The 10,222-nt window shown below is 42.2% G+C and overlaps 1 protein-coding gene across 3 annotated transcripts in view; it reads right to left on the minus strand.

Moving 5' to 3' along the window:
* LOC111250911 (CD63 antigen-like) overlaps positions 1-7,817 on the minus strand; it is a 60,354-nt gene extending 52,537 nt beyond the window's left edge. For 2 of the 3 annotated variants that reach the window (XM_086991261.1, XM_086991260.1), the window contains exon 1: positions 7,007-7,817. Coding sequence is in view for 1 of the 3 variants with exons in the window: in XM_022806870.2 (XP_022662605.1) it covers positions 7,007-7,072 (66 nt within the window). In the remaining 2 variants the exon portion in view is untranslated. The remainder of the gene's footprint in view (positions 1-7,006) is intronic. The other variant, XM_022806870.2, reaches the window with a different exon arrangement.
* Between the last annotated feature and the right edge of the window lie 2,405 nt (positions 7,818-10,222).

A 10,222-nucleotide genomic window follows, 5' to 3' on the forward strand; every position in this document is an offset into this window, starting at 1 on the left:
TAGTCCTTTTGCACACCACGTCGGCCATGCCGTTTATCCATAGTTTACTTTTGTCTGTGATCCCACGACGGATAATTTCGAGAAATTCATAAGAAACAAAAACGTAAACGGGTTTAGTTCAACGATGTAACAGTAACTAATCTGTGGTGATTTACCTTGATCATTCATATGATAGAAATTTTCTTCAGTAGCCCATTGGCTCAATGGATTTTGCTTCGCAAGCAAGACATCAATTCAGCTTTGAATAGATGAAAAGCTGATTGGTAAGATCGATAAAACGGCACCAATAGCTTCGTATAACAGTACGCTGACCATTACGATGAAGAAAGACGTACGTAGATCGTCAGATGGGACAATTCGATGTGATCTGATTAGTACTCTAGCATTTTGAATTTGGTCAGTTTATATCACTGCCTTCTTGGGCTACTATCGAGTCTCTTGAATTTGTGGGCTTCAATTTCCTATACGTCAGTACTATGTTTTATAGTTTCAGTAGGTAACACACAAGGTGTGGGCATTGTATAATGCTAAGCACGTATGTGACCTGGCATTATTATGGTGAAAGACAACGTCTTTCTTTGACCACGATTTCCAGTCTGTTTTTTCAACGACTTATTTCAACCCTAACAGTGGAAGCCCGGACGCCTCGTATGTAACTCGTGACACACACACACACACGCACGGCTCATTTTCAATACCACCAGACATCAAAAGAATAGCATTATCTTCCTTGGCGTCAATCTGGGCTCTGTCGCAGATTATGGCATACGATATTTTCTTTACATATTATTGTTGTATGTGATTTATTTTTTATATCAGCCGCTTTAGAAATCGCTCGATCTCGTTGCGAATACCGAGTTTTTTTTTCAGCAGCCAGCAAGCTTTTTTACAATGGTTGAAACGACTCTTGGCTGATGCTTACTTAGTTTTTTGGCGATCTTACATTTAATTACGTGTCAGTCTCGCGAACAATAATAACAGATAATTTCACCAACTTTTTTTCTCGTAATTGGCCGACAACTACGAGAAGCATCTGTCACAAATTTCCAGAATCAACTTTGGCCTGTTTGTTCCAGTAACGCGTCTTGGCTATAGGCAGAACAAGTTTTTCGTGGGCCTGGGAAACATTATATCATAACAAAATTGCATTAATTTCACTCATTAAGGTCTGAATCTAGACATTTCAATAACATGTGTATGCATGTTAGCACATCTCCTACTGCCTAGTTTCAGCTTTGTGTGACACCAACACCGTCCCGACCCGATCCGATCTGACTCGACGCAACTCATCTAGCTAAAAAACGATCAATACTTTTTCGACACTGAAATATATACAGCGTACGACTGGGTATGCTGAATATTGCGTTATGTAGTTCTATGGTTTTCGCCTGCCTGTTCGGCGGTATGAGTTGAAGTTTTGCTGTAACCCGTAACGTGGCTCTAAGCGACATCTGAGCGCCCCCTTAAAGGATTGTTACACCTTGAATCGAGGTCGAGTAAGATTAGGGCGTCCGCTGCACCGAAAAAATGACACTGGCAGAAGCAGGCGTACGTGAATAATTTTGCAGGTTCTGCAGACATGTCACAACTTACCGCCGTTACAAGTTATCCTTTGACGCTTTTGTCCGGGTAATGGCGTTGAAGCTATCATTGCCTATGGCAGATAATGCAATTGATCCATGTACGCGCGAGGTAACACTGTCAGACTGATAAGCGGGTTGCTGAAAGTGCTAAGCTTTTTCCATTGCTTCTTTGCCTCGGTATCATTCAACGGACAGATGCATAATTAAATGAACTTGTTTTCCGAGTGACTGGTTACTTTCTAAACTATTCTTTGCAGAATCTGTTAGCTTTGTTGCTAAAAACAACTATATCATAAAGCTGGCCTGATACTTCGAAGCTTATTTACAAAATAAACGAAATAGACCGTTATACCACAGGACGCTCTGAATTAAACTTTTTTTTTCATAACTTACTGACGGCTCAACGAAGCCTATCGCCGATCTGGTTCCGATTTTCGAGAGCATCCCTTATCGCTTTGGATCTTATATTTTGCCCTGTGTGTTTTTATTTATATGTATGAGCATTCCACTTGTGTATCATGCACTGTGTCAAGTGAGCATATTACTGTTTATCCCGCGAACCATGACAAGGATGTGTCGTGATAAACATTATATAAACGTAGTTATTTTTTTGCCTACTATTTACCCTTTTCGCATTTTCAAATATCCGGCCAGGTTTTTTGTTTTGAAATAAAGTTCAAGCCTCTGCTATCTAGAAGGGTCTCGAAGTCCACTAATGTATTGTTAAACTATGACGCATTGAAATGAAGCTAATATGGCGTTCCTATTCTGCATATCAACGAGAGTTGGGAATCTTTATACGCACAGTCTTTATTACACCGAAAAGCTCCGTGTTTCGAAATAATGAGCTCTGCATTTTTTTTTTTTTAATGCAATTCGCGACCGGACATAATCGTGAATCGTTTATATATGCAATACTAGACAACCAATATCGACTTAAGCCGTCACCTTTTGACGACTTCAATTACATATATATATATATATGTATTGCTAATGTTACTTATACACAATGCCCGAAACGGGGACGGGTTCAAGGGAAAAATTCGCAGACAATCTAGCGTAACACCTACATTTCTTTGCTACGACACCGACGAATCGGACAGGTGGTTACAGAGCATCGAAATTCGTGGACCACAAGAGCTCGACGCTTGATCTATAGGCGTTGCGAATTCGACTCGGCAGACCATATTGTCGAAACACAGAATAACTAACAGTTAAAATAAAGCCTAAAGAAACACCGAAAAACAAGAAAATAAACTCTAATCATTAATAACACGTCCTCCTGATATGGTACGACCAGTTTGGCTGACAATGGTTGTTCTTTCGGGGCAACGGACCTTCGGAGTTGGGGCAGATCAACGAAGGAAAAAGCGAATCGAGAACTTCTCTACTCCATGTCCGCCTATGGTTAATTGTAAATGGCTGAAGCAAGGCACGCTCTACGAACAAAAAGCACATTGACAATAATAAGTACAAAGTATAAAATAAAAGCAGGGAGAAACTCGGACAAAACAGGAGGCTTTTTGCCCAGCGTTCAATCGGGCGCGAACTCTTCGTACTTAACAGCCACTTCTATGACAGTCGCTAAACTGGAAACAACTTTTAAATAATATGTGTGCGTCACGTTGATTGATGATTACCGCAGTGTCTATAATAGATATACTGCATGCATGGGGACATGACTGGGGACGGTTTCCAGTTGAGTAGGTCATTGCGAAAGCGGATGACAAACAAAAATCATCCAAAAAAAGACAAGAACCATTGATTGGACTAAGTGATGTCAGCGAAACGTATCGTAAAGGAGCACAGAAGATGCCAAGCTTATAGCAAGAACGACAGCAGTATTGCGGTAATTGTTGATGATCATAGCCTAAATATATATTTACGACGCGCTACCTGCTCACCTAAGCACAGTCCCTTCACAACGCTGTTTAGAGACTCCAGATATGGCCAATATAGAATATAGTTGATTTCTTCCGAAAGTTCATCTTATCACCCGTTCCAAGTATACACTATTTCATATATATATATATATATATATATATATATATATATATATATATATACATTGAAAGCAACAGTCTGATTCCTTCCAAGCAATGAGGTCGCAGCACATAGCTTTTGACAGCTATTTAAAGAAAAAAATCAGTAGTAGGAACCCCCCAGTGTGTATCAAGGGCAGGGACGTACTAATACTGGCCAATGACTAGCACCTTGTGGAAATTGCTCCTCTAAGGGACATAAGTGCTATCGCTTACCCACATTAAAAAAGCATTCCGTCTAAACAACAATATCACTTACGAGTTGTAAAATAATACGAACGGCCACTGCAAATTCAGTCAAACTACTAAAGGTTATAAGGGTCGTAACCGTGGGTTGTAACAGTTGGCTTTTGTCCCCAGCGGCCTTATTACAAGGATGTGGCCGAAGACTAGTGCTTTTCTATGCAGACATAACCTGTCATCACGGTATCCGAAGTATTCTTTGTCAAAAATAGGCTGGTTTATTTCATAATCTACTACGACCTCTAGAGAGTAAAGTTGTTTTACATTATCACATCAAATCAATGAACGACTGCAATGTTGCACTGCACCAGCACTGTATAAACAGAGTAATAAAAACTAAGATCATTATTAGACTAGTGCGTATGTTGCATCGCGGTAGCCTTTCGTTCTAACCTTGAATCCAGATGCGAGAACGTGCCAGCCAAGGAAGCAGTCACAAGGTACTGTTCCGACCATAAAGGGTTTGCTAACTTGCCTTGTCGTATCCAAATGTTTACGCTGGTGAACGATAGGCGACCCTAAATAGACGCCATTCTCATTGTCCTAGTGGCGCAATAGGTTACGCCATGAATACAGGATTAGTTCTTCATCCGTATGCTCTCGCATCGGTGTTGTCCTTGTCTGCTGCAACTGTTGCTACGATGCACATTCAAAGCAGCTGACGCGTTCGTATGGATACAGGTATGGGGTTCGCCGCGTTTCCTGTACGGGTAGATATTTTTAGGGGTGGTCGAATTTAAGCTAGTGATAGGGTAGCGGCGGGGGGATGGGGCCGTGCTGGTATAGAAAAGGGCGCCCCATCTCGAAGGTGATGTCAGACACACTACCATGTGGGGCAGAAGCCTCGTATTGACACGAAGACCACATCAGCAAGCATGGTAAATATATACACACATAAATCCAAAACTAGATTGACCCTTAAGCACGCTTCTATAGAAAATCAATCGCCTCGGTATGCAAAACGAAGTATGCAGCAAAAGCTTTTTCATTGGTACTTTACATTAGGCTACGTCCGCTGCTTTTCAGCCAACTCGTGTGTGTATTGCGAATCTTCCAAGATACGCCAGACTATCGAAGGCGTTCGGAATATTAAAAAATGTATATGCAAATCAGAAATGTTAACTTATGTCTCCTTGTACAATAAGTTCTTATTTGGTCATGTTGTCAACTTTGTTCAATTTTTGAGATAACTGTGTTGTAAATTTCCACAAGAAGATGAAGGAGCTATCTCCAAGGGATACACTGCATACATACTAGAACTTGTCGTGTATAGGACACCTTGTACTTGAAAAGTGGCAAATCATAGGGTTCAATGTAGACCCTGGAAACGATAACTTATGACAAACTCAGGGAAAATATAGAACTGCACATACAGTCATAAAGCTGGATTCAGATAGATTTTTTTTTTATTTCGTATGAGATTTAGTAAAAATGTCTAGCAGACTTCAATTTGACCCGTAGCTTCTTGCTCTGTATAGTTAATACATAGAGGAATCCGCGCGCAATATAAAAGTTGAGCACTATTAAACTTAAGTTAACCGCTATGTCCTCTTTAAAGAAAGGATATTGCAGCACAACAATCAGTCAGTCCTTTTGCCACTGAAGTGTTTCATGAAGCGTTCCGTGCGCTTCCACTATTCTCTGCCAAGAATCCTCAGACACATTTGAATACTGATGAAATAAACGTTTGCCATGGTGCTAATATCTCTGAAACCTAATATATATTTATCTAAGATCCGCATGTTTCATCGGTATTTAATCAGCGAGGAGGCAAAGCGTCCAGTAAAGTAAATGGTGTAATACAGGGGGTGAAAAAAATAATTCCCCTCCCTGTTTGACAAACGCATTACAATATCGTCGTTGGTCACGCTGACACAACTTCAACGATGACCAAGGCGTACGCTGTGTACTTCAGCAGTTGAAGTGTCATGTCCTCAACTAACCCGCTCTCGTATATTCTAACCAGTCAAAAGCAGGAAACACCAAAAAATTTACGAGGCAGGAATAAATCTATCTGGCTCCACTCGAAGTTCTCTCGAGTGAATTGCATACGCATAACAGGCGAGAATAATATTCTTACTTTTTGTGGTAGGCTGGCCACGAAACGATAAGCAGAGTCAAGTCATTGGAAAGCTATCAAACCGACCCCTCAGTGAAACAGCTGTGATCTCGCTTGGTCTTCCACGGGTGTGGCCCCGCACATATTTGTTCAAATAGTGCCAGCTGTGGTAATATTAACTGAAATCGCTTGGAGAAGTTACAATATGTTGTTACATAGCCCCGGCCAGGACAGTGCAGTCCTGATGCACCAATACAATGTCATCGGTAAGCGTTTCCGACCACCATCGTTACATCGATAATAGGATCAACGGCAACATAAAAGCTAGCAATGCTGATGCTGCCACGTTCGTTGCAGATCGTCCACCCTTTGTCAGTCTATATTAATTTGTGAAACGCGCGCGCTATTGACGGCGACTGACTGTCTAAAGCCGCAGTTAGCTAATAACGAAATCGAACGGTAGTGCAGGGAACAGTGAGCGACAAACAGATGACGGCCAGATTTCCAAGCGTCGACGTACGACGTCTACTAAGTACTCATTGCGCTGGAACTTCGACTGTCGAAGCGGATCCATCACAAAAAAATAGTCCCCCGTCGCGGCGGTTCCCGCAATACGATAATAACATCGACGACACAGGCAGACAGTGCAGCATGCACAAAAAATGGTCAGCTGGTTAAGCAAAAATTAGCCGATCCGCCAATAAATACAACGTGAACATAAACGTTAATTTACAACGATCCACCATCAGCGATCTTTATGTGATAAAGTTCTTTGCGTTGACTTACTACGCCTAAAGAGAACTGTAAGGATAGTGGTGAAGGGGTCATGACACACAATAAACAGTTTTCATGCTTCAAACCTTCTCCTGCTTCCCATCTAGTTTCCACAAGTTGAATCGCTTCGGGGAGCTACTTCGAGTCCTGCTCGCAGTCCGTAGCCGAAGGAAGGTATCTTCTTAATTGCCACTTGTTTGTCTTCGGACTCCGACATGTGAAGCTATCTGTTACAGAACGCTATGGAACATTAAATAATATCTGATTAAAGGACGACGATCGCGATCTGAATGAATGCCACTTACCGCGAACAGAAAGTTGAACACGAACAATAACGTTTTAATGCAAGCGAGTCCGCAACTCTGCACCATGTTGAAGTTGCTTTTGAGCGCTATACTATTTGTACGATATAACTGTAGTGGTAAGCCGCCGTGTCGATCGTTCTATTTTCTACAAAGCGTTTGCACTTCTAACGACTACTATTATACAGAAATGTTTGCCTACCCACAGATATGGATACTGTTGTTGCGCAGCCCCTATTTCCAGTCTTCACTCCTTCAGTCACCTCATATCAGAGCGCACTTATCGTGGTTATACTGGGCAGCGACAACAGCCTGGGTAGGAAGTCTCGTAAACACCAAGCTACACCGTAAGCATCACAGAAACAATCCAAGCGGCAACCGGTGATACACTCTATAATTCGTCTATATTGGCCTGTTCCGTTGTCACTCTCATTGACTGGTCAGATAATCGCCAACACAGATCTTCCTTGCGTCATGTCGACAGCACTTGCGGATACTCGCAACGGTAACAAATCGAATTAAACAAAGGGCAGTGAAGCAAGCAATCGAATCGAGATCAACTGGAGACAACTGAGATGGCGCTACCAGACAGCGACTAACTTGACGCAATTTATTTAAGGGAAATCCAAGACAGGAAAAAATAAAACTGGCCAGTGCGATTGTTGTTCAACTACAGTTGCGAGAGCAAAATTCTATATGCGCTGGTCAAAGCGACGGCAAAAAGCAGTCCCAATCCCGATTTGACGGAATCTAACAACTCCGCTATTCCGGCTAGCGAAGTGCTGTTTGTTAACGAGTGATGCTGAAGCCACGGGTGCCGTCACCGCCACTACAGCGATGTCATAGTGGGCGAGGAGGAGTCAATCGTGGAGAGGAGGCTCCGTGTGGCGGGAAAGAGAAAGAAGACTCAGCGCAGGGGGCCAGTGTGGATAAATAGATACAAATATAGACTGATCGTAGAACAGATGGGAAATTCACTTGGCACAACCAACTGGTGCAACAATGGAATAGTAAGAGGAACAGGATAAAAGTGAGAGTAGGTTTGCCGGCTTATGTACGGATCAGAGATGATAATATTGAGCCACGGAGGAAGAGTTGATTCTGGAAGTCTATTTGTGTAAGGAGTTAGAGAAAGCAAAGGGCCCGACGATTCACCACTTTTTGTCGTGCGGATCTCGCTAAGCACGAACTACGGGAGCTAAGCACAACCTAAACGCGGATCCAATTGGCCTTGAAAACGGCTTGAAAAATGCTGGATCTAAGAGAAATATCTTTAATACGTCGGAACGATTTTCGGAAACTTTCGAACTGCTAAAACAAAGAGTGTCTTTGTGTGAATCTCAAGCTTCACAAGATGCGCTAAAATATCATTACCTTGTCATTACATTTGAGCTAACGGTTAAACTAGCTATCCGAAGGTCGTTCAACGAATCTAAATACATATACTCAATATACCATGTTCTGTAGGTATCAACATCATCAGCTCATTGGACTACCTTTTACCAGTGGTGCTTGAGATTTTACCAATGTCTATAGACACTCGTGGCAATGTTCGGAGGCACGAAGAGCCTCTGGCGTATCTTTTTTACATAGTTCTCGATCATAAATGTTTCGAGCTTTTCGTCATTGCATTCAATGATGCCAAATGTGTTTACAATCGGTTCCGAAGTAGAACTCTTGCGTTCAAATTGAAGTTGTCAGGCAAATAGGACTAGATCTTGCTGGAAACATTTTGCTTTTCGGGACCAGCGCCGACAACTGATAAACCATTTTTGTATTGCAGAGCATCTTCGCGTCTGCCGGCCCCGGAGACTCTCGCTATATTTTAAAGTAGATTGTTGCAGATACCAATCTAATGTAAGCGGCCTGTTATGCGACGCTCTTACTCATCTCCGGTGCCGAAGAAGCGTGTTGAAGATTGCTGGCTTCAGTCTCGGCGTGGGCAAACAACCAAACGCACCTAGGCAAACGTAAAGTGAAGTTAAATCTACAGCAATTGCTGTATCTCAAAGAGATCACTGCGTGTTTCGGGTAAAGTGCTTCGTGAAAGCCCATATTTGCGGCTCAACTCTGGCTGCAAGTTTTTTTGCACGCAGGACCCGAATCGGCGCACGTGCATATCTACGCACAAAGTGTCACCAAAGCAAGTTAATGCTGTGATTCAAGTAGTGCGTAATCCGCGATTAGTAAATGCGATTAACGATACAAGCAAAACACTCAGACGTCCGGCCAGCTTAAAATCGGGTCCATTTGGCTGGGCGACATATCTACGGTATGCCACCTATGGCGGATGCAAACAACCATAGAGCAGGCAGGCCACTATTGAATATCAACCGGCAATGGATGATCTAATCGACTGATTGATCAATAGATTCAGTGCCCCCAGGGCATCGTTTAATTACATTACACAATTAGTAAATAGAGTCAGACTGACTTTTGTTTGTAGCTTGTAGCTTATTAGCTGGACTGCCAGTTATTGTCATTTATCGCGTCAGAAAGCCGACGATTATTTCCAGCACCAAGCAATGGTCTTGATCCTAGATCAACTCATGCGGCTTTGAACTTAAAGCGTCAGCCCCAGTATCTGCGTGTTAGTATTGGGGGCATGTAGGGACATTGGTTCGAAGACGGACACAGACACACTTTTATTTCGGGCTGAGGCAAGCCGTTTGTTCGAACGTCTGACGACGGTGATGGACTAAGGCTCGAAATATTTCGTTTACTCTGTCAATGGGTTACTACTGCACTACTGGCGTCAAGTCAGTAGTGCAGTACTACTGATTCATCTCGAATTAACAGAGCGCTTTATTCAAATAGAGGATTAAAACGAGTACACAGTTATTTAAGTTACTCTATTCGATTTGACCACCATTTTCGGTGATCTTGAAGCTGCTCTCACATTGTTAAAATAACTCAGAATCGCTTTATAAAAACGATACATTTTAACGAATTTATCGATTTTCAGCGTAATACCTAAAATTATGCAGATCTGCCCAGCTACTCGAACCGCGATATTCTTAGAGGGAAGACCTAAAGGGAAAAGGAAGAGAAAATCGTTAGTGGAAATAATTGTCAAGAGTATCATAGGCAAGCCTAGCTCACAATGTTACAAACAACGTTACAATTGCCCTTTAACATCATGCTTGTTTTTAATAATCAGACAAGCATCGTGATTTTGGTGTTTTGGTCACTTTTTTCTTTGTTGAGCTCCTCCTATTT

Source organism: Varroa destructor, unplaced genomic scaffold, assembly GCF_002443255.2.
Source record: "Varroa destructor unplaced genomic scaffold, Vdes_3.0 BEIS01000005.1, whole genome shotgun sequence".
Lineage (NCBI taxonomy): Eukaryota > Metazoa > Arthropoda > Arachnida > Mesostigmata > Varroidae > Varroa > Varroa destructor.